The following is a 22,066-nucleotide window of genomic DNA, read 5'->3' as shown; positions in this document are numbered from 1 at the left end:
TATTAAATACATCTTTTATATATAATATTATATTTTGCATAAAAATATATTTCTGAAATTTCTGAAATTTCTATAATATATAATATTATATTTCTGAAATTCTACATATTTTCTATCAGTTGATTATGAATTGAAAAATGATTAATGAAGGCACACTTAAATTAATCCTCTTGGGACCATCTTAGTTCTATCAGAAAAAATAAATGTTGATTTAATTTGTGAGAACCAAACTTCATCTGAAACAAATTCAACTGTTGATTATAAAACTACTCACCGTTACATTTAGCATTGTAAAGAGGTAACACAGGAAACGTTACATTTTCTTATTTTCTTGGAGTTGGTAAATATCATCATTGTATGCAGCACCTTCTGTGTGTTGATTTAATCTACTCTCTACCATTGTAAAAACATTCTTCTCGGGTTGGTTCCATAGAAATTTACTTGTGTTCCGAAGCCTCAAGAAGCTTCGGCTTTGTTAACCAATACTGCGCGAACCTTTGTCTTGCATACTCCATGTAGTCAAAGTCGATCTCATTAACATGTTCCTGTCAAGTTTTTAAAATGAAGATCAAAATCAAGAATCTATATGGATTCACAAAATGCAGGTTTATTAGAAGAGAACTGTAGAAATTACCGATATAATTCCCCATAAACCCCAAGTTAGATGACTAGCAAGTGTATATTTCTCAACATCTTCTTTGAGTTTTTCGACCATAGCATCGCTGGGCTCTTCACCTGGACTCACGTAGAACGGAGACAATAGAGAATTAAAGCTGTATACTGATTGATTTCTAAAGCTCATAGGGAGAAAGTGTGATAAAATAATCACCTGAATAACTCATATATGTTTTCAGAAATTGTTGACGCTCCTCCACCCCTGTTTATTAAGATATATGATTGGTCTTGTATCATTTCAAAAGATAAATAATACGACTTCACATAGACACTTACCAGGGTATTTACTATATTCCATGATGTGAGGTGTTTCAGTGTGGTAATCGGCAGCCATCTCGCAGAAGTGGTTGGCAATGTCGTAAGCCACAGGATTGTAGCACGAATATTCATAATCCTATTTTTTTTTATGAGACAAGGTAACAAAATCTGAGTTAGGATCCATATTCTAGCAATGCCATTAAATAAATTTATGAAACCTTACAATGATGGTTATTGCTTTGGTCTCTTCATCCATCATTATGTTTCCATACTGTAAATCATTGTGGCAAAATCCAATATTTTCATCATTGTTAAAGAGAGATTTCTCAAGCAAATTAATTTCCGTCTCCATAACATCGAGACGAAAGGACTTAGCTTCTTCTGGTGAAGCCAGTCTCTTGCATGCAGTAAGCCAATTTCTAAAAGTTACAGAAAGGAAAGTGGAGAAACAGAATCAGAAAGACCAAAAAGTTGATGATTTATTAGAAAAACATAGTAGAACAGTGAAATGTACCGTAATCTGTCCCAAAGCAAAGCCCTCTTCACACCAGGCATTTCAAGACCGTGAAACTCCTTCATCCTAGTCGCTATTCGACCAGATATGGCCGGATCACGCAAGTCAGCAGCAGACAGGGTCTGAAAAGTTCATAGTTTAACAAAGAAACTAAAAATTCAGTAAACAGAACATCCACAAGAACTACCTAAAATTTAGAAAAAATCAGGGAGGTGCAACGACATGCTATAGCTTAGGAACACAAGGGCATTTCAAAGAATAAGCTATATATAAAAAAGATATACCCGTGCATTGAGGAACTCTTCGATACGACCATTGCCAAAGCGTCCTAACAACAATGGTCCATGACCATGGTTAGACATGAACTCAAACGTCCTGATCTCATCCTCTCGGTCAAAGAAGATGTCAACACCTTCACCATAAATCCTAACCAAAACCTTACGGGAAGGACCTTTTTCCCTAGTTGGCCATTTGATCTGAAAGACCTCATTGGTCATTGCACCTTTCAAAGGAATAACTTGCAAAGCCTTTGAATCAATCACGTCTTCCCACTCTGATGCTATTGCTTGTAAAGCTTCCTTGACTTCGCGAGGCAGACGATACTCTTTATTCTCTACGTTCTTCTCAGTAGCACCCATCGTCATTTGATTACCACACTCAGGTAGTTACTGTGTACAGGATCAAAACAGATACTTCAAACAAATACTTCCGATAAAAAGTGTGTTTTTTTCAATCCAGGGGAAGCTCTAAGCAAAAATTAGGAGTTTTATTTATATGATCAGCTCAATGCAACAAATCCGCAGGCTCCTAAAATTTCTAAATTCCAATCAAAAACTATAAGATTAATTTCCTGACTAATCTAGATAAAGTTTCTACAATACAATGGGAACAAATGGTTTTCTTTTTTAATTTCAATCAATCTTTATACTTAGCTCCTCCACAAGCCGATCTATACTTTGATATTAACAAGTCTCGGCAAAAGGAAAGAAAGAAAGCTTACGTTTTTTGAAGACGATGGATACAAGAGCACGATTGGTCTGAAAGGCAAATTGAAGAAGAGTGGTTAATGGGTTAATGGAGAGATATGATCATGGAGTTTGAGAGAGAGAGAGAGTGAGAACGTTGAGCAGATCGAGGAAGAAGAACAGAGGATAGGATCAAGACAATCTTGTGAAGAAAAAAGAAAATAGCGGAGGAAATGAAGGACTATTTGTTAAATATTATATAAAGTTATTAAAACTTACTATAGAAATATTTTCATTTGACTCCTTTAACTTATACAAGGCTCCCTTTTCTGGACATCTATTTTCAGAGCGTCCAAATATAATTTCATTCTATTTATGTGTTATTTTTTTTGAAGACGTTAATTTATGGCTTAACTAGTGATGGACCCGCACGTACGTGCGGGGTTAATTTTACAAAATTACGATTTTTTAATTAAATGTTATTTTGGTAAAATTTTGTTATAGGAGTTGATTTGATAAACTATATATAGACATACAATTTTAAAATATAGATATTATATTACATAATTCAATTTCAAAATTATTTAAATGAAAATGATAAATGATATTACGTGTTTATTTTTTAAACTAATCAAAACATTTCTAACTGTTTGTTTAGAGATGTTAAATCGGATTTGAGTTTGGCTTTAGTTTGAATTGTTTTATGTATAGTTTAGAATGGAAAACCCGTCCTATCCCTTTCCGTCTCGTCTTCACTCGTCCCGTCTCACCCCGTCCCGTCCCGTCTTCTATCTGTCGTAAACTTTCTGTCCCATAATCGTTTCTTTTTAAAACATAATCATTTGCCAATGTTTATTATAAGAAACTTGGTAAAAGATTTAGACGGGATACCCGTATTCTTTGTTTAAATATTTATTTTTATTAAACTAATAAAAATCTAATTATCAATCTAAGTCACATGCTCCCACCATTTTCATTCACAAGGCACTGTCTATAATCCTAGCATACACAATCCTTCTTCGATTTTTAATTTATTGATCTTTCAGTTTCATCTTTGTTTCTTATTACTTTCTTCAATTCAAAGATTCACGTTTTAGCCTTTTTGTTTTCTAAAGATTTAGGTATTTCTATATTTTTTTAATACATGGATTTATTTTAGTTTTGTTATCCGAAGTATACGTTATCTTCTTGTACCCGTCATTTCATGTCTAAATATTTGAAATAAATAGAAAAGTGGAAATTAAATTTAGCAATTTAAATTACATGTCCCCGTATCGTACTCGTAGTTTTATATTTGAAAGTTGAAAGTGAATTTAACTTTATGACCGTGTCTCATAACAATTATATCTAATCATGTTTTTTTTGTATGAGAAATAATTCAGATAATATTTGTTTTCGAATTATATGTTCCCGTCTCGTATGCATTCCTATAATTTTATATATATTTTTTAAAATAAATAAAACCATTTTTATGTAACTAAATGTAACTTTAATATATGTAAAATTTCATATAATCGTCTAAAAGTAGAGATTTATACGCTCCAAAGTTGAATTTTGTTCAATATTTTGAGATTTTGAGAATTAAATATAACTACCAATTTTTTTTATTTCAACCGGTTATCCAAAAATTATATATTATATTTGTCAAGGATAGTTTAAAAGTGTACGTATATGTGAGATAATGTTTGTACATATTTATTTATTATATAATTTATATCATACCAATTTGACATTTTATTTGTTTTCAATTAGATTAAATCATAAAAATATAATCCATTTATTATTTAAAAATTGGTAATAAGTAGTTAAAATCATTTAAATGTGATATATCCAATTGTTATTTAGTTTTAATCATTTGTGGTAATAAGTCGTTAAAATCATTTAAATGTTTTATGATTTGATAAAACAATTCTGTAATATTTGATAATAGTATTGATATGCAAATTGCCAATGGATGAAGATTTATTTTGTTAAGATTGTGTGAAATTAATAATAAAAAAGAAGTTTAGAATAATCATTAACTAACTGCTTGACCAAATAGAAAATCATTAACTAATTGAATTAATGATAAATTTTGTAGATATCTTTTATGCTATAATTGCTAGATTGCTTTTTGAATATGAATATTTTTTTATGTGAAAATAAGAAATTTATGTGATTTACAATGTTTATTCGCATGATTTTAGCAAAAAAAATATTTAATTATCGATTTAATTAAATCTTATTTATATTTTAAAATTATATAATTTTTTAAAATTTGATGATATGATCAGTTATGTATATATATACTATGTAGAATTTGATTAGTTGATTATTTCATAAGCTAACATATTTTTTTATCTTTTTTATTTTTCTAAAAAAATGTTATATTTGTTTTTTAGATATATGATGATTTTGTTTTATTAGATTTCATTCTATATAAATTATTAATTTCGAAATTATATTAAAATATTAAATTAATATTAGATAAGTTTATATATATTCAAAATAGATATGTTTATATATATTTAATTTTGAATTTAATTATCCACTTTTTATGATAAAAGATTATTATGATTTCCATAAATATAGATACTTGTTTTTTTGTTTTTTTTGTTTTACTGTCATTAATTCTGTTTGGGTTTGGCTTCAAGTTATCCTTCCCAATTAATAATATAGATATCTCTTCAGCTATTGTGCGAAAATTAAATTCCTGCGGCAAGCGTTAAATATATACAAGTATAAAACCCAGGAGAGCGAGTACTATTTAGAAAAAAAAGAAACAAATTCCACGGTGTCAAAATATAAGAAAAAAGTCCACGTGGCATCGACCTGTCGTATCACAAAAAAGTGTAATTGACATTTGTTCTCTCACTGACGAAGGGTCTAGTAGGTTCTAGTTTCGATAGGGAAGAAGAAGCGACTTGAACTCTCTATCTTATTCCAGATTAATCTCCTTCCCTATACAAAAATGCTCTCTTGCCTCTTCGCTCTCTCACAATATTCACAAAGTTTCCAATCATCTCCAGAAAAAAAAAAATCCTATCAAAAATCTACTTTGAGTCTCTGCGTAAAATAAGGGAAGAGGAGAAGAAGAAGTTGTCTGATACATCGAAGAAACCCATTTCTCAAATCTTTTAAGGTAAATGGTCTAATACTATTTTCACTGATTCTTCTTCTTCCTGTGTTTTTGTTTTCTTGGAGATTGGTTCTCTATGTTTGTGGAAAGTTGCTGAGATTGGTGTTTGTATGCGTGTGTGTTTTCAGGGATTACAGAGGCTGATTCGAAGATGAATCCGGAGAAATTTACACACAAGACTAACGAGACGATTGCTACAGCTCATGAGTTAGCTGTGAATGCAGGACATGCTCAATTCACTCCCCTGCATTTGGCTGGTGCTTTGATCTCTGATCCCACCGGTATATTCACTCAAGCTATCTCTAGCGCCGGCGGCGATAACGCAGCTCAATCTGCTGAAAGGGTGATCAACCAAGCCTTGAAGAAGCTTCCTTCGCAGACCCCTCCACCTGATGACATTCCGGCGAGTTCTAGTCTCATCAAGGTTATACGCCGTGCTCAAGCTGCTCAGAAGTCACGCGGTGATACTCATTTGGCTGTTGATCAGTTGATTATGGGTATTCTCGAAGACTCTCAAATCAGGGATTTGTTGAACGAAGTCGGTGTTGCTACGGCGAGGGTCAAGTCTGAGGTTGAGAAGCTCCGTGGGAAAGAAGGGAAGAAAGTGGAGAGTGCTTCAGGGGATACAAATTTTCAAGCTTTGAAGACTTATGGAAGAGATTTGGTTGAGCAGGCTGGGAAGCTTGATCCTGTCATTGGTCGTGACGAGGAGATTAGAAGAGTTGTGCGGATTCTTTCAAGGAGAACAAAGAACAATCCTGTGCTTATTGGAGAACCAGGAGTTGGTAAAACAGCTGTGGTTGAAGGTTTAGCACAAAGGATTGTGAAAGGAGATGTGCCCAATAGTCTTACTGATGTGAGATTGATTTCTTTGGACATGGGTGCATTAGTTGCTGGTGCTAAATACCGAGGAGAGTTTGAAGAAAGATTGAAAGCTGTTTTGAAAGAAGTTGAGGAAGCTGAAGGCAAAGTGATTCTCTTTATTGATGAGATCCACTTGGTTCTTGGTGCTGGGAAAACTGAAGGGTCGATGGATGCAGCTAATCTGTTCAAGCCCATGTTAGCTAGAGGTCAGCTTCGATGTATTGGTGCTACAACGCTTGAAGAGTATCGGAAATATGTTGAGAAAGATGCTGCCTTTGAGAGGAGGTTCCAACAAGTCTATGTCGCTGAGCCAAGTGTGCCTGACACTATTAGTATCCTTAGAGGGCTCAAAGAGAAATATGAGGGACACCATGGTGTGCGAATCCAAGACAGAGCTCTTATAAATGCTGCTCAGCTCTCTGCTCGTTATATCACTGGTATGTTAAGATCCTTAATCAGTGGCTGATGTTAGTAGTTTCGTATAGTTTTTTTCTTGGCATGACGTTTTTGTGGTCTTTGTGTGATTGATCATCAGGTCGGCATTTACCTGACAAAGCGATTGATTTGGTTGATGAGGCTTGTGCAAATGTGAGAGTCCAGCTTGATAGTCAACCTGAAGAGATTGATAATCTTGAAAGGAAGAGGATGCAACTGGAAATTGAACTTCATGCCTTGGAAAGGGAGAAGGACAAAGCCAGCAAAGCTCGACTTGTGGAGGTATGATACAGTTTTTTTTTATCAGTTTAGTATGTAGGATAATTACCTTTGTTCTGCAATATTTGCTTGTTATCATTTTCTTTTAAGAAGAGTCTCTAATATAGTTTTTTGTCCAACTATGAATTTTTAGGTGCGGAAAGAGCTTGATGATCTGAGAGACAAGCTTCAGCCTCTGACGATGAAGTACAGAAAGGAGAAAGAGAGAATTGATGAGATTCGAAGGCTAAAACAGAAAAGGGAAGAGCTCATGTTTTCATTGCAGGAGGCTGAACGAAGATATGATCTTGCAAGAGCTGCTGATCTAAGATATGGGGCAATCCAAGAGGTGGAATCTGCAATTGCCCAACTTGAAGGAGCTTCTTCTGATGAGAACGTGATGCTCACAGAAAACGTAGGGCCTGAACACATTGCTGAGGTTGTGAGTCGTTGGACAGGGATTCCAGTGACGAGACTTGGCACAGACGAGAAGGAGAGGTTGATTGGTCTTTCTGATAGGCTGCACCAAAGGGTTGTTGGACAAGATCAAGCGGTCAATGCTGTTTCTGAGGCAATATTGAGGTCACGAGCAGGGCTAGGAAGGCCGCAACAACCAACTGGATCATTCTTGTTCCTTGGCCCAACTGGTGTTGGCAAAACTGAGCTTGCTAAGGCTCTTGCTGAGCAACTCTTTGATGATGAAAATCTCTTAGTTCGGATTGATATGTCGGAATATATGGAACAACACTCTGTCTCTCGCCTTATCGGGGCACCACCTGGGTAAGTAGCTAATCCTTTACTTTTCAGAATTTTGCGTTATGAAGTCTTCTCTTTCATACTCACATGGTTGGACTGTCTCAGGTATGTTGGTCATGAGGAAGGTGGACAACTAACAGAGGCTGTTAGGAGGCGACCTTATTGTGTCATACTCTTTGATGAAGTGGAAAAAGCCCATGTTGCTGTCTTCAACACACTCCTCCAAGTGTTGGATGATGGTCGATTGACAGACGGGCAAGGGAGGACGGTCGATTTCAGGAACTCTGTGATAATCATGACATCAAACCTTGGCGCAGAACACCTCCTTTCAGGGCTAACAGGGAAAGTATCAATGGATGTGGCTAGGGAATGTGTGATGCGGGAGGTAAGGAAACACTTCAGACCGGAGCTCTTGAACAGGCTTGACGAGATTGTGGTGTTCGATCCCCTCTCACATGATCAGTTGAGGAAAGTGGCCCGGCTTCAGATGAAAGATGTTGCTGTCCGGCTTGCTGAAAGAGGAGTTGCTTTGGCAGTCACTGACGCTGCTTTGGACTACATTTTGGCTGAGAGTTATGACCCGGTAAGTACTTTATTTAATATCTATAGTGCGCTAATCTCCTAGGTTGGACTGGTCTTTTGGCTGACTCTTGTGGTTATGCTTGTGCCGTATGGTTAGGTGTATGGGGCTAGACCTATAAGGAGATGGATGGAGAAGAAGGTGGTGACAGAGCTGTCAAAGATGGTCGTGCGTGAAGAAATTGATGAGAACTCCACTGTTTACATAGATGCAGGAGATGGTGGTTCTGACCTTGTGTACCGGGTAGAAAGTGGAGGTCTAGTGGACGCTTCAACAGGGAAGAAGTCGGATGTGCTAATTCATATTGCTAATGGGACAAAGAGAAGTGATGCAGCTCAGGCAGTGAAGAAGATGAGGATTGAGGAAATAGAAGATGACGACGAGGAGATGGTTGAGGATTAGAAGTCTTGACCTTTAGAGTCTCCAACGTTTAAGTGTGTGTTTTGATGTGTTATGACTTGAGCTTTCACAGTCCGAAGAGAATGCTCTGTTTTGGTTTTGGTTTTGGTTCTTTTGGTAACAATAATGGTGTGGAATTGTAAAAAGTCTTACTTCTTTCTTATTATGTTCTCGTAATGTAAAACAATCTATTACATAAATCCATTACACCCATAATCTTTTGGGCTTTGATACACTGGGATCTTACCTTAGTCAATTATCGGAATAGGTGGTTAAGAGTGTCTTAACAATGTCATCAACCATACCTTTAGCACGGGGGAAGAAGTGGCCACTTCCCGGAACTTCATGATAGTGGAGCCAAGGAAGCTTGTGTGCAATGTAACGTTGCATTGACACAGGCACTAACATGTCCTCATCTCCTTGCCACAAATGAACAGAACCTTCTTTGTTCAAAAACGGATTCTCGAGTTCTACAGGATCAAATTCCCAATTTCCAAAACCCACAATCATGTCACGGTTAATACTCTCATGTATTCCCTGCTGCCTTACTTCTGACCAATGCGGTTTCCTCGATGATCCAAGCTTCAAAATGATATCTTTATCAGGCTGGGACAAGACACCAAGATCTCGGTTGGCGACACTGGAACCCGGGAACCAACGTTGTGTGTTCCACCAGTAAATAAGCCAAGGAGCATAGTGAGCAACACGAACCGCCCATTGATCTCTCTTTGGTTGCAAGTTAAAACCTTGAGTTGAAACGTTCGAAGGCAAGTTCTTCCACCAAAAGTTAACCACAGGAGCAACAAGTGTTACTCCGGCTAACCGGTGAGGGATGTACTTGAGGCAACCCCACGTCGCTTGTCCTCCCATTGAGTTCCCGATCACGTAGAATCTCGATCCTAGACTCAGCTGATCAGCGAGCTCTTCAACATCTAAAGCCAAGCTTTTTGGAGTACGATTTGGATCCGGATCGCTCTCTCCATAACCCGGTTTATCAAACGAAACCATATACACGCTTAGTTCTTCAACTAAACCCTATGGAAAACGAAAAATTGATCAAGAAACTGAGATGAATTCATTTCAGGAATTTGGTATGAATTACTTACCGGAGAGAGCAGAGTGGCAAAAACGGCGTCGTGTCTACAGCTATCGGATCCATGGATAAATACGATTTTGTGTTTAGCTTTGTCTCTCGGGAGTCCATGTTCTTTGTAAGCCAGATACCTCCCGTCTCGCAGCTTTATCCTCGGCGCTGTGATCGGTGGACCACCGGGAGAGCCACATAGCTTCTGTGGTGGAGGTTTCAAGATTGACTGATAAGTGAAGGCCAATATTATTCCAACGATGATGATCAAGCTAGAGGAAAGAAGAAGCCTGTTTCCAGGCCAAGGCTTTGCTAAGCTTCTGCTTGATGATCCAATCGCCATTTCACTGATCAGTGATTAGGTTATGTGACCATCAAGGATATCAAATTACTCAGTGACATGTATATAAAAAGATAACATATCTGATATCTGTAAGCTGTCAAATTAAATGCTAATAATATTTGGCAATGAATTACAACTGTCTGAGACTTCGTTAATTATCTCCAGTATCGTCTGTGACCCCATAAGTAGACTATTTTGGTGAGTGCCACTTGGTTATAAACTTGTAGCACAAGCATGTGCCGTGCTGCAGCACTTAAAGTTTAAGATTAGGCCTAGTTTAGATGTACCAAAAACCTAATTAATGATGTACAGAAACTAAAAGCAAGTAGACAATCAATTAGGTGAATCCTCCGTTCTCTTAACAGAAAGACTAAAACGAGTTGCTAAAAATATCAAAGTAAAGATCAACTAACACGACATAAGCTTGGTCGTTTTGCAAAGTAAATAATGAGTAACCAAATTAAACTAAGTTTAATGATGCTGAACAAAAGTAACGAACACATAACTCCACTGTATCCGTGATTGGTTTATTTTGGGGTTTCTTTTCTAAACATTTTGGAAACTTTAAAAATTAACAATACAAACAGGAGAGGCTCTTCTACTTATTCTCTGCATTGGTGGTTAAGAGCGTCTTTACAATGTCATCAACCACACCTTCAGTGAAGTGGAAGAAGTGGCCACTGCGCGGAACCTCATGATAGTTAACCCATGGAAGCTTATGAGCAAGGTAGCGTTGCAGCGTCACTGGCACTAACATGTCCTCATCTCCATGCCACAAATGCACAGAGCCTTCATTGTTCAAAAATGGGTTCTCGAGTTCTATAGGATCAAATTCCCAATTCCCAAATCCCACAATCATGTCACGGTTAATACTCTCATGTATCCCTTGCTGCCTTACTTCTGCCCAATGCGGTTTCCTCGATGAACCGAGCGTCGAAATAATATCTTTATCCGACTGTGACAATAGACTGTGATCTCGGTTCGCAATACTGGAACCCGGGAACCAATTTTGTGTGTTCCACCAATAGGTAAGCCAAGGAGCATAGTGAGCAACACGAACTGACCGTTGATCTCTCTTTTGTTGAAAGTTAAATCCTTCAGTGGAAACGTTCAAAGGTAAGTTCCTCCAATAATAGTTTACAACAGGAGCAACTAGTGTTACTCCGGCTAATCGATGAGGAATGTATTTAATGCATCCCCATGCTGCCTGTCCTCCCATCGAGTATCCGAGCACATAGAATTTCGATCCTAGACTCAACTGATCAGCTAGCTCTTCAATATCCAGAACCAAGCTCTTCGGTGTACGATTTGGATCCGGATCACTCTGACAATAACCTGGTCTGTCGAACGAAACCATATACACACCTAGTTCCTCTACTAGATCCTACAAAATGAGATTGACCAAGAAATTAACAAAACATTGGATAAGAGTCTAAATCAACAAACACAATCTCTCAATAATAGAAATTGTGAGACAACTCTTTCATTTTTTTTCCTAATTCTTTAGCTCATACACCATTACATGCGACAAGTAACATTACATACCACTAACAAAATTAATGATTAGAGCACAATGATCAAACTATTACATACATACCAGAAAAAAATTAGAAGCATACATGCATAATAATCTTGATACAGTGAAAAGTAAAAATTACCTGAGAGAGGAGAGTGGCGAAAACGGCGTCGTGTCTACAACAATCGGATCCATGGATGAAGACGATTTTGCGGTTAGCTTTGTCTCTTGGAAGACCATGCTCTTTGTAAGCTAAATGCCTCCCATCTCGCAGCTTTATCCGCGGCGCTGTGATCAGTGGACCACCATCTGAGCCACATAGCTTCGGCGGAGGTGGTTTCAACTTCGACTGATAAGTCAACGCCACGATTATTCCAACAATGACGATCACACACGAAGGAAGAAAAAAACTCTTTCGAGACGAAGGCTTTAGTAAGCTTCCGCTTGATGAACCACTCGCCATTTCACGAACGGGAAGACGAACGGAGAGCCCCGGCAGCCAACGGCGACGGTTCTTGAAAGAGAGTTCACTGTTCAAGAATGGATATAATCGTATTTTTTGAACTAAAAAATGGAGAAGCCCATTTATGTTTTGTTTCAGAATCTTCCTTACTGGACCGAGGTTTAAGGCCCATAAGCCCATATTTAATAAAATTTAGCGGAGGGGGCAGCAATATATAAAACCTAATTGATGAATTAGGGTTTCTTCTTCGTTCTCCCCTTGAATTAGCTAGCAGCAGACTTTGTGTTATTCGGCGGAATCGAAAATGGTGAAGGGACGCCAAGGAGAACGTATCAGGTCTTTCTTCTCATTCTCTTTTTGTTCTTCCTCGAGTTTGATCTATCACCAAGCTGGGTTTTCTATGGCATCACTTGAGATTTGCTCCTTTTTTCTGTTTTTTTTCTCACTTAGCTGAAACTGTTTCTACTTCTCTTGTATTTTCTAGATTTGAAATGACTCTTCATTGTTTGGTAATTTATCGCATCCATTGTAATAGAACATTTTGCTCTCGTATATTGTACAATGATAGATATTGCGAAATCTGACACTTATTTTCTTTTCTAATGTTATCATTTTGCAGACTCTACGTCAGAGGAACCATCCTCGGATACAAAAGGTGACCAGTTTATTCAGTTTTCATTTTACACTGTTTTTTAAGTTTTTGATTAGGCTTCAATACTATTCCATGAAATGAAACTTGTTCAGTAGTGTAAGTGAAGTTCATAGTATCGTATCCTATTAACCAAGATTCTAGTCAACTTTTGATCAGATTAGTTTACTGATACATGTCACAGAGTTCAGAATTTTTTGGTGTTGTAGAATCTCCTTCATTGACATTTACTTTGAATGCTGACATTATTTATTTTAGGCTCTTGTCTATATCATTCGGTCTAGGACTATGATTTTTGTTTAACGAGTTCTGGTTAATTAGCATGCTGAACTGAGTTCATATTCCAATGCTACTTGTCTGATATTTACTTGTATGAGCAGGTCCAAGTCCAACCAATATCCAAACACATCGCTTGTTCAGATCGAAGGTGTCAACACTCAAGAGGAGGTGAACTGGTACAAGGGAAAGAAGATGGCTTACATCTACAAGGCTAAGACAAAGAAAAATGGTAGCCACTACCGTTGCATCTGGGGAAAAGTTGCCAGGCCTCACGGTAACAGCGGTGTTGTCCGTGCCAAATTCACATCGAACTTGCCTCCTAAGTCCATGGTACATAAAACAGATTCTGTCCTAGCTAATTCATCCTTTTATTTTTTTGAGAGAGAAGTGAAATTTTGGGGTTTTAACTGGTTCCTTTAAAATTCTTGCAGGGAAGCAGAGTGAGAGTCTTCATGTACCCGAGTAACATATGAAGCAATGCAAAATGGCTTAAACTTATAATTTAGCCGCCTTGGTTTTGTTTACTAGTTTGTTATTTTGTATTTGATATTGAAAGCATTTCCTTTCTTTGTTTGAAGTTTTTTTGGAGATTCTCTAAATAGACTTTAATCATGGATCTGGTTTTTAATCCCGAATTAGAATCGTTTTTTCTCCCCACTTATATTGAGTTGAAACATGTGAATCTCATGGTCTCATTTCTTAATTCTATAAATAAGCATATGAAGTCACATGATCATATCCTTAACATATACATTTAACTCCACAGTATTAGGTGTGGAGGATATTAAGGAAAAGATGTGATCATCATTAGCTCTCCAGATTTAGTCTTAGCATGTGTTAAAAAAGTCCCAAAAGCCGAAATCGAAATCTCTCAAAAATACAAAAAAGAACATGAGCCGATGTAAGTTGTGATCGGAAACATTGGGACTGGATTTGTAACGTCGGCCCATTGGATGTTTATTGGGCTTAGCTAGGCGCAACTTAAAAAAATTGTAATCAGAATTTTGTTCTCCAGTAAACAAAAAAAAAATACCAACAAACCTAATAAGATTCGTTGAGAAGAGACCAGACAAGAACTGCGTGTCGACTGCCGTACTACTCTCTCGGAGTCGGAGCTTCGGTCCCGTTAAGACAGTAGCAGAGAAAAACCCTAAACCCCATTTTCCGATTTATTTCTTCTTCCAGCCATCTCTCTCGTGATGAATACCTCCCAAGCAACTCGTGCGGCTCTGTTCCTTAACGTAAATATTCTCTTACTTACTCTTTTCAGTGGTCCAAGTTTTGTATCATCCATTGATTTATGAACTTATAATATCCCTCGTTCTACTGCATAAACGTATCGTGGATTGATTATTAATAGAGATGATTTCGAAAAGTACTGACAATTTGAAGTTGTGTTGATGTTGTCAAGTAAAATGGAGGGAGTTGAATGCAGTAACTTAGGACTCTAATCTCGTAGAAACTTTGTATAATTTGGCATCCGTAACGTTTTCGTTTTGACAAGTTAATGGTTTTTGCAGGGTTCAAATAGACAAGCGATGCTTTTGCAGCGGAGCTCAACCAGTCAATTATGGGGTTCTGCTAGAACGAGAGCTTCAGGGCTGTCTCTGAATCGTACAAAGGCTGTTAGCTTGAGATGTTCTGCTCAACCTAATAAGCCTAAAGCAGCCGTTTCTGCTGGTTCTTTTGTTTCTGCTGATGAGCTACCGAGTTTGGTTGAGAAACCTGCTGCTGAGGTTATCCATTTTTACCGTGTGCCGTTGATTCAAGAAAGCGCAAATGCTCAACTCCTCAAGGCGGTTCAAACCAAAATCTCCAACCAGATTGTCAGTATGACTACGGAACAGTGTTTCAATATTGGGCTTGAATCGGAGTTAAAAGATGAAAAGCTCTCGGTTCTGAAGTGGATTCTTCAGGAAACATATGAGCCAGAAAATTTGGGTACTTTTCTTGTCATGCTACTTTTTCTCTTTGGTTACATAATTCTCGGGGTTTTGTGTTGTTGATGGTTGAGTTAAATTGCAGGTACGGATAGTTTTCTTGAGAGGAAGAAGCAGGAAGGACTCCATGCTGTAATTGTTGAAGTTGGTCCCAGATTGTCTTTTACAACTGCATGGTCAACCAATGCAGTTTCAATATGTAGAGCATGTGGGTTAAACGAGGTGACTCGCTTGGAGAGGTCGAGGAGGTACCTTTTGTTCAGCAAGGAGCCACTGTTGGAAAATCAAATAAAGGAGTTTGCTGCAATGGTGCATGATAGGATGACCGAGTGTGTGTACTCTCAAATGCTGACTTCATTTGAGACAAATGTGGTTCCAGAGGAAGTTAAGTATGTGCCGGTGATGGAGAAGGGTCGGAAGGCGCTGGAAGAAATCAACCAGGAGATGGGTTTAGCCTTTGATGAGCAAGATTTGCAGTATTATACTAGGCTTTTCCGAGAGGACATCCAGCGTGATCCCACCAATGTGGAGCTCTTTGATATCGCTCAATCCAACAGCGAGCACAGTCGACACTGGTTCTTTGCTGGGAACATGGTTATTGATGGAAAGCCAATGGATAGGTCTCTTATGCAGATTGTAAAGAGCACTTGGGAGGTAACGATAAAGGACTTTAGTCAAAATTTCTCTCCTTTTCTATAGCTTGAAATTTTAGTTCAAATCAATTCACTCTTCTCTTTTTTGTTCAATTTTGCAGGCAAATCGAAATAATTCGGTCATTGGGTTTAAGGATAACTCTAGTGCTATTAGAGGCTTTCTGGTTAACCAGTTACGGCCTCTACTTCCTGGTTCTGTGTGCCTACTTGATGTCAGTGCACGTGATCTTGACATATTGTTTACTGCTGAGACCCATAATTTCCCTTGTGCTGTGGCTCCTTATCCTGGTGCTGAGACGGGTGCTGGAGGTAGAATCAGGGATACACATGCAACAGGAAGAGGTTCTTTTGTTGTTGCATCCACCTCTGGTTACTGTGTTGGTAACCTTAACATGGAGGGATCTTATGCTCCATGGGAAGACTCATCTTTCCAATATCCATCGAACCTAGCCTCACCTCTACAGATACTCATCGACGCTAGTAATGGTGCATCTGACTATGGGAACAAATTCGGAGAGCCCATGATTCAGGGATATACCAGGACCTTTGGAATGAGATTGCCAAGTGGGGATAGACGAGAATGGTTGAAGCCAATTATGTTCAGTGCGGGGATTGGACAGATTGATCATACTCATATAACTAAAGGGGAGCCAGAGGTTGGGATGCTTGTTGTTAAGATTGGTGGACCTGCTTACCGCATTGGCATGGGAGGAGGAGCAGCTTCGAGTATGGTTAGTGGTCAGAATAATGCAGAGCTTGATTTCAATGCTGTTCAACGTGGAGATGCTGAGATGTCCCAGAAGTTGTACCGCGTTGTCCGTGCTTGTATTGAGATGGGTGAGAAGAATCCCATTATCAGCATTCATGATCAAGGTGCTGGTGGAAACTGCAATGTTGTCAAAGAGATTATTTATCCACAGGGTGCAGAGATTGACATAAGAGCGGTTGTTGTCGGTGATCATACTATGTCGGTGTTGGAGATCTGGGGAGCAGAATATCAAGAGCAAGATGCGATTTTGGTGAAAGCTGAGAGCCGGGAAATTTTGCAATCGATCTGTAAGAGGGAAAGGCTTTCGATGGCTGTGATTGGAACAATTAATGGGGGAGGTCGCTGTACGTTAATTGACAGCACAGCCGCAGCGAAGTGCAGTAAAGAAGGGCTACCTCCACCTCCACCTGCTGTTGATCTTGAACTCGAGAAGGTTCTTGGTGATATGCCTAAGAAAACGTTTGAGTTCAACCGAATTGCTTATGAACGGGAGCCACTTGATATTGCTCCTGGGATTACATTGATGGATTCTTTGAAAAGGGTTCTGCGATTACCATCAATTTCTTCGAAGCGGTTCTTGACAACCAAAGTGGATAGGTGTGTGACAGGTCTTGTTGCCCAGCAACAAACAGTTGGACCATTGCAGATCACGCTTGCTGATGTTGCAGTTATTGCACAGACGTTCACAGATCTAACAGGTGGTGCGTGTGCCATTGGCGAGCAACCGATCAAAGGCTTGCTTGATCCAAAGGCCATGGCTAGACTAGCTGTTGGAGAGGCTTTGACAAATCTGGTTTGGGCACAGGTCACTGCACTTTCTGATGTTAAAGCTAGTGGTAACTGGATGTATGCTGCCAAGCTTGAAGGAGAAGGATCAGCGATGTATGATGCTGCGATTGCTCTATCTGAAGCGATGATCGAACTTGGTATTGCAATTGATGGCGGAAAAGACAGTCTTTCAATGGCAGCTCAAGCAGACGGTGAGGTTGTTAAAGCTCCAGGAAACCTTGTGATTAGTGCGTATGTTACCTGTCCAGACATAACAAAGACAGTGACTCCCGATCTGAAGCTAGGAGATGATAATGGTATTCTCTTGCATATTGATTTGGCAAAGGGAAAGCGGAGATTAGGTGGATCTGCACTGGCTCAGGTTTTCGGTCAGATTGGAAACGACTGTCCTGATCTTGATGATGTTCCATATCTGAAAAATGTTTTCGAGGGCATTCAAGCTCTCATTGCTGAAAACCTGGTATCTGCTGGACACGACATCAGTGATGGTGGACTAGTAGTGGCAGCTTTGGAAATGGCTTTTGCTGGAAACAAAGGTATAAATCTTGACTTGGCGTCGAATGGAATTAGCCTTTTTGAGACTTTGTTTTCTGAAGAACTTGGTCTCGTGATGGAGATAAGTAAAAAAAACCTAGACGCTGTGATGGAGAAACTCCGTGGTTTCAACGTTACTGCTGAGATCATTGGAAACGTCACTGATTCACCATTGATAGAGGTAAAAGTTGATGGGATTACTCATTTGAGTGAGAAAACTTCATTCCTCAGAGACATGTGGGAAGAGACCAGTTTCCAGTTGGAAAAGCTGCAACGATTGGCATCTTGTGTAGAGATGGAGAAAGAAGGTTTGAAGTTTAGGCATGAGCCTAATTGGAATCTCTCATTTACTCCTTCCTCGACCAACAATAATTATATGTCTCAAGGTATGATCGCTCTCAAAGAGGTGTTTTTGTTTCTTTAATCATCTATAGAGCTTATTTTTTTCCTGATGAAATGTTTATGTTTATTGTATATGCTCTCAGTTGTTAAGCCAAAAGTAGCTGTGATCCGAGAGGAAGGCAGCAATGGAGACAGAGAAATGTCGGCTGCATTTTATGCTGCTGGTTTTGAACCTTGGGATGTGACAGTGTCTGATCTTCTAGCCGGAGATATCACCCTTGATCAGTTCCGCGGTATTGTGTTTGTAGGAGGCTTCAGTTATGCTGATGTTCTCGACTCAGCCAAAGGATGGGCAGCTTCAATAAGGTTCAACGAGTCTGTGTTGAGTCAATTTCAGGAGTTCTACAAAAGACCAGATACGTTCAGTCTTGGAATCTGTAATGGATGTCAGTTGATGGCTTTGTTAGGATGGGTTCCAGGTCCTCAAGTTGGTGGGTCACTTGACACGTCGCAGCCGAGGTTTGTTCACAACGAATCGGGGAGGTTTGAGTGCAGGTTCACCAGCGTGACCATTAAGGACTCACCATCTATAATGCTGAAAGGAATGGAGGGAAGTACTTTAGGGGTTTGGGCGGCTCATGGAGAAGGGCGGGCTTATTTCCCAGACGAAGGAGTCTTGGACCATATGCTTCACTCAGATTTGGCACCATTGAGATACTGTGATGATGATGGGAACATGACCGAAGCTTACCCTTTTAACCTCAATGGATCACCCTTAGGGATAGCAGCTATATGTTCGCCAGACGGGAGACACTTGGCTATGATGCCTCATCCTGAACGATGTTTCTTGATGTGGCAGTTTCCGTGGTATCCAACAAGCTGGGACGTTGAGAAAGCTGGACCAAGTCCGTGGTTAAAGATGTTCCAGAATGCTAGGGACTGGTGCTCTCAGCTTTAGAGTCATGTGAAGTGTTCTTATATCTGCAGGATTTTATTGTTCGTTTGGTGTATTTGAAGAGTTTTTGAAAGTTGTCGACAAGATCATGTGCTTTTAGTGAGACTTGATGAGTGCTTTTTTTCCTTCACAGTGTATTCACTCTGGAAATTAAGCATGAGTTACTCTCTCTGGAAATTGTACTACTGGGTACTAAGATGGGTGTTTACCTCACTTTGATATCTTGTATACCAAGCACTTTGCTTATACATGGAACTTCGTTTTCCCCACTGAGTCAGTTTCTTGAGAACAATGAGACGCACAAGGGCAGTTTCGATGCCAAACATGGAATTGACAAGGAGAATAGAACCGGTTTTGTTATCCCACAATCTTAGTTATGATAATAGATAATACTGTTGTTTAATTATCAAAGACAAAGAATGCAATTCTCTAGCCAACCTTTCGATAGAAATCTTCTCTGAAAAATCATTGCTTCTATCATACAAGCAGGTCTACACATAGTTTGGTCATCAATTCGTTTGCACTACAACAATGTCAAAACGTATCTTATTTGCCCTCTATCCCCCTTTTTCACTGTGTCCATGTATAAATTTAATCAAAGAATGCAATTCTCCAGCCAACCTTTGGTTCTTCTCTGCATAATCCTTGGATGCACTATAAAATGAGCAATGGATCATCGGGATTTTACTGTCGCATGACCGCTCTATAAAATAAGCAATGGATCATCGGGATTTCACTGTCGCATGACCGCTATCAGCCAAATGCTTGTGTAGTTTTGTTCTGCCCATGGTAGATATAGGGTGGGTCAACATTTGCAGGATACAAAACACATTACTGGATAATACAAGAAATTATTAAAAAAAACGAATATCTAATGAACTAACCTCGACTCAAATTCCTCTCCACATCTATCGCATTCATTATTACTGTTTTTCTTCGTTGTGCCCTGCATTTTGATATATATGATTTCAATAGTTATCACACCATATATGTGATTTAGTGATGCTACAAGGAGATAAAGATTTTACCTTGGTTTTCATTCCTCTGGTGGATTTCTTTGATCTGGGAGCCTTCTTGTAATCCTGCGCCTCCATGTCTCGATTTACATATGGAGTATCATCAGCTTCACTGCTCTTTTCTGTTAATCCGCCATGGTTATTCTTATCCTTACCCTTTTTGCTTCTGCGCCTCCGGCCTGTTGCCTTCCTGTTATCATACTCCATTGAATCTGCCTCAACCTTCTGAGAACCCTCAAATGCTTCGGAAGCTGAGTCCGTTGCATTCACATTTTCATCTGGATCATCGTCGTCTCTAGGTATCTGTACTTTTCTGGTATCATCTGCCATGTCTTTTCCAGCATTCTGTTTATTTCTCTCCTCCTTCTCTTCTTTATTTCTGCCTGTGCTTTTCTGGTTATCAAATTCGCTGAACTCTGCTGTGTTACTCTCAATCCCGACTTCAACTTCGTCTTCTTCCATTGGTACGGCATTCTTTCGCTTATTCTTCTGCCCATGTACCATTTTCTTGAGTAGACTCATCTCGTCATCGTCGTCCTCAGCCTCACTTTCACTAGATCCTTCCATGTCCTCCTCTGCCACAAAATACTCCTCATCAGTTTCATCAGCTCCACCTGCAACTTCCTCCTCAACATCTTTTTCTTCACTGTCAATATTTAGCCCCTCCTGAAGCTTCTCATGCAGCTGCTCTACACTTTCAGGTGGGTCCAGTGACCCATCAATCTCTTCCTCCTCTATGTCCTCTTCATAATCAGTGAGTGAGTCTCTCAACTCCGCCACTTTCTCTTTGTGCTTCTTCGACTGTTCGTGGTTTTTCCACTGCTTCTCACTTTTGAACTTCTTGCTACAAACAATGCAATAGAGCTGCTCATTCTTCCGCTCTGCATCATCATCCTCCTCGTCCAATACATTGAACCCTGCTCCTTCCTCCTCTCCATCCTGAGTCTTTGCCCAATCAGGCTCTTCATAGTTCATAGCTCTCTCCAATCTCTCCTTCTCCATCTTCTTCTTCCTCTCCCTCTCCTCCTCCTTCTTCTTCTCCATCTCAGCAGTCTTCTTCACCATCATGTCAATCACTCTCTTGTCCCTCTTCTTTACAAACTCTGCCAAACCTCTCACAGTATCATTATACTCTCTCTTAGCTTTCTTCCTCACCTTCTTGTTCTCCTCCTCCATCAACCTTCTCGATTTCCGGTTAGGCCCAGCCATCACATCATACTCATCCACCCAGCAGAAATCCATAACAGTGCAAAAACCTAGCCAGTAATTATAAAACGCCGTCACCTGAGCGTAAGGACTCTCTAAATTCCCCATAATCGGAGCTTCCCTCACAGAATCCATCCTTAAACCTAACGTTCTCGCGAACTTAATCTCGTTGAGGTAAACACTGTTAAATACATCGTAATACACCTTGTAGAATCCTTTCCCAGTATCTGAATACCCAGAGTATACAGTGGTAGAGAAGAAAGCGAATAGATCCGGAACAGAGCCGCCAGGCATTCCACCTGACTTCGAGCCGCCGGCTGAGCCATGGTCAGCGAATAGAATCTGAGATCGGTGCGAATCATACCAGGCTCGCTCCTTAGGATCGGACAGAACCTCGTAAGCGTGAACGAGCTCTTGGAACTGGGCGGTGGCTTCAGCCTCAGATAATCCACCGGCTTTCATAAGCTTGTCGGGATGACGTTGCAGAGCCAAACGCCGATAAGAGGATCGAATCTCGTCCGGCGAAGATTCCTTGCTGATACCGAGAACCTCGTAGTGGCATCGTTTCTCCGACCGAGACGAAGACGCCATCTCCTGTTTTTTTTTAGGGTTTAGGCTATTTCCTCTTTGGTCGATTTTAAACGCATACCCAGTTCAAGCTTTGTCCTAAGATTTCGAGTCATTTTGACCTTGGAGATGTATATAT

General features: G+C 39.4%; 7 protein-coding genes across 7 annotated transcripts; 3 read left to right on the top strand and 4 right to left on the bottom strand.

Moving 5' to 3' along the window:
* Nucleotides 1-181: 181 nt before the first annotated feature.
* On the bottom strand, nt 182-2,640 carry LOC17894026 (probable choline kinase 2). The gene is made up of 8 exons (XM_006302411.2): nt 2,448-2,640; nt 1,732-2,115; nt 1,448-1,569; nt 1,157-1,352; nt 952-1,069; nt 830-877; nt 635-735; nt 182-545 (listed from the first exon to the last, which is right to left on the bottom strand). The coding sequence occupies exons 2-8, from the start codon at nt 2,089-2,091 to the stop codon at nt 438-440; spliced, it is 1,053 nt and encodes a 350-aa protein (XP_006302473.1). The 5' UTR covers nt 2,092-2,115; nt 2,448-2,640; the 3' UTR covers nt 182-437.
* A 2,700-nt stretch (nt 2,641-5,340) lies between these two features.
* On the top strand, nt 5,341-9,055 carry LOC17896547 (chaperone protein ClpB1). Its single transcript, XM_006300640.2, has 6 exons — nt 5,341-5,533; nt 5,659-6,831; nt 6,930-7,111; nt 7,242-7,867; nt 7,949-8,426; nt 8,523-9,055. Exons 2-6 carry the CDS (start codon nt 5,682-5,684, stop codon nt 8,823-8,825), a joined length of 2,739 nt encoding a protein of 912 aa, XP_006300702.1. The 5' UTR covers nt 5,341-5,533; nt 5,659-5,681; the 3' UTR covers nt 8,826-9,055.
* LOC17896079 lies at nt 8,960-10,319 on the bottom strand. Its single transcript, XM_006302366.2, has 2 exons — nt 9,929-10,319; nt 8,960-9,857 (listed from the first exon to the last, which is right to left on the bottom strand). Exons 1-2 carry the CDS (start codon nt 10,247-10,249, stop codon nt 9,075-9,077), a joined length of 1,104 nt encoding a protein of 367 aa, XP_006302428.1. The 5' UTR covers nt 10,250-10,319; the 3' UTR covers nt 8,960-9,074.
* A 371-nt stretch (nt 10,320-10,690) lies between these two features.
* On the bottom strand, nt 10,691-12,298 carry LOC17895727. The gene is made up of 2 exons (XM_023787527.1): nt 11,908-12,298; nt 10,691-11,633 (listed from the first exon to the last, which is right to left on the bottom strand). The coding sequence occupies exons 1-2, from the start codon at nt 12,226-12,228 to the stop codon at nt 10,848-10,850; spliced, it is 1,107 nt and encodes a 368-aa protein (XP_023643295.1). The 5' UTR covers nt 12,229-12,298; the 3' UTR covers nt 10,691-10,847.
* A 163-nt stretch (nt 12,299-12,461) lies between these two features.
* On the top strand, nt 12,462-13,813 carry LOC111831950 (60S ribosomal protein L35a-3). The gene is made up of 4 exons (XM_023787676.1): nt 12,462-12,564; nt 12,848-12,883; nt 13,258-13,486; nt 13,588-13,813. Exons 1-4 carry the CDS (start codon nt 12,533-12,535, stop codon nt 13,627-13,629), a joined length of 339 nt encoding a protein of 112 aa, XP_023643444.1. The 5' UTR covers nt 12,462-12,532; the 3' UTR covers nt 13,630-13,813.
* A 404-nt stretch (nt 13,814-14,217) lies between these two features.
* LOC17894024 (probable phosphoribosylformylglycinamidine synthase, chloroplastic/mitochondrial) lies at nt 14,218-19,407 on the top strand. Its single transcript, XM_006300526.2, has 5 exons — nt 14,218-14,397; nt 14,677-15,097; nt 15,182-15,750; nt 15,851-18,227; nt 18,327-19,407. Exons 1-5 carry the CDS (start codon nt 14,356-14,358, stop codon nt 19,139-19,141), a joined length of 4,224 nt encoding a protein of 1,407 aa, XP_006300588.1. The 5' UTR covers nt 14,218-14,355; the 3' UTR covers nt 19,142-19,407.
* Nucleotides 19,408-19,558: 151 nt separating this feature from the next.
* LOC17896024 (DNAJ protein JJJ1 homolog) lies at nt 19,559-22,021 on the bottom strand. The gene is made up of 3 exons (XM_006300344.2): nt 20,167-22,021; nt 20,023-20,084; nt 19,559-19,918 (listed from the first exon to the last, which is right to left on the bottom strand). The coding sequence occupies exons 1-3, from the start codon at nt 21,949-21,951 to the stop codon at nt 19,861-19,863; spliced, it is 1,905 nt and encodes a 634-aa protein (XP_006300406.1). The 5' UTR covers nt 21,952-22,021; the 3' UTR covers nt 19,559-19,860.
* Nucleotides 22,022-22,066: the final 45 nt, after the last annotated feature.

The sequence above is a fragment of the Capsella rubella genome, unplaced genomic scaffold, assembly GCF_000375325.1.
Source record: "Capsella rubella cultivar Monte Gargano unplaced genomic scaffold, Caprub1_0 scaffold_2, whole genome shotgun sequence".
Lineage (NCBI taxonomy): Eukaryota > Viridiplantae > Streptophyta > Magnoliopsida > Brassicales > Brassicaceae > Capsella > Capsella rubella.
The sequence above is the reverse complement of the archived record's forward strand: the minus strand, read 5'-3'. Positions and strand labels throughout refer to the sequence as shown.

What these genes read in the sequence shown, in the direction of transcription:
- LOC17894026 (XM_006302411.2), bottom strand. Translation starts at nt 2,091, where the DNA reads ATGACGATGGGTGCTACTGAGAAGAACGTAGAGAATAAAGAGTATCGT. An exon ending in TTGCTTTGGGACAGATTACG is followed by an intron (nt 1,353 to 1,447) that starts GTACATTTCACT and finishes TGTAACTTTTAG; the next exon opens with AAATTGGCTTACTGCATGCA. An exon ending in AACATATATGAGTTATTCAG is followed by an intron (nt 736 to 829) that starts GTGATTATTTTA and finishes ACGTGAGTCCAG; the next exon opens with GTGAAGAGCCCAGCGATGCT.
- LOC111831950 (XM_023787676.1), top strand. Translation starts at nt 12,533, where the DNA reads ATGGTGAAGGGACGCCAAGGAGAACGTATCAG. An exon ending in CGCCAAGGAGAACGTATCAG is followed by an intron (nt 12,565 to 12,847) that starts GTCTTTCTTCTC and finishes ATCATTTTGCAG; the next exon opens with ACTCTACGTCAGAGGAACCA. An exon ending in ACTTGCCTCCTAAGTCCATG is followed by an intron (nt 13,487 to 13,587) that starts GTACATAAAACA and finishes AAATTCTTGCAG; the next exon opens with GGAAGCAGAGTGAGAGTCTT.
- LOC17896547 (XM_006300640.2), top strand. Translation starts at nt 5,682, where the DNA reads ATGAATCCGGAGAAATTTACACACAAGACTAACGAGACGATTGCTACA. An exon ending in GCAAAGCTCGACTTGTGGAG is followed by an intron (nt 7,112 to 7,241) that starts GTATGATACAGT and finishes ATGAATTTTTAG; the next exon opens with GTGCGGAAAGAGCTTGATGA. An exon ending in TGGCTGAGAGTTATGACCCG is followed by an intron (nt 8,427 to 8,522) that starts GTAAGTACTTTA and finishes CCGTATGGTTAG; the next exon opens with GTGTATGGGGCTAGACCTAT.
- LOC17896079 (XM_006302366.2), bottom strand. Translation starts at nt 10,249, where the DNA reads ATGGCGATTGGATCATCAAGCAGAAGCTTAGCAAAGCCTTGGCCTGGA. An exon ending in TTGCCACTCTGCTCTCTCCG is followed by an intron (nt 9,858 to 9,928) that starts GTAAGTAATTCA and finishes CGTTTTCCATAG; the next exon opens with GGTTTAGTTGAAGAACTAAG.
- LOC17894024 (XM_006300526.2), top strand. Translation starts at nt 14,356, where the DNA reads ATGAATACCTCCCAAGCAACTCGTGCGGCTCTGTTCCTTAAC. An exon ending in ATATGAGCCAGAAAATTTGG is followed by an intron (nt 15,098 to 15,181) that starts GTACTTTTCTTG and finishes GTTAAATTGCAG; the next exon opens with GTACGGATAGTTTTCTTGAG. An exon ending in CAATAATTATATGTCTCAAG is followed by an intron (nt 18,228 to 18,326) that starts GTATGATCGCTC and finishes ATATGCTCTCAG; the next exon opens with TTGTTAAGCCAAAAGTAGCT.
- LOC17895727 (XM_023787527.1), bottom strand. Translation starts at nt 12,228, where the DNA reads ATGGCGAGTGGTTCATCAAGCGGAAGCTTACTAAAGCCTTCGTCTCGA. An exon ending in TCGCCACTCTCCTCTCTCAG is followed by an intron (nt 11,634 to 11,907) that starts GTAATTTTTACT and finishes CTCATTTTGTAG; the next exon opens with GATCTAGTAGAGGAACTAGG.
- LOC17896024 (XM_006300344.2), bottom strand. Translation starts at nt 21,951, where the DNA reads ATGGCGTCTTCGTCTCGGTCGGAGAAACGATGCCACTACGAGGTTCTC. An exon ending in CCAGAGGAATGAAAACCAAG is followed by an intron (nt 20,085 to 20,166) that starts GTAAAATCTTTA and finishes ATCAAAATGCAG; the next exon opens with GGCACAACGAAGAAAAACAG. An exon ending in GGAGAGGAATTTGAGTCGAG is followed by an intron (nt 19,919 to 20,022) that starts GTTAGTTCATTA and finishes TACCATGGGCAG; the next exon opens with AACAAAACTACACAAGCATT.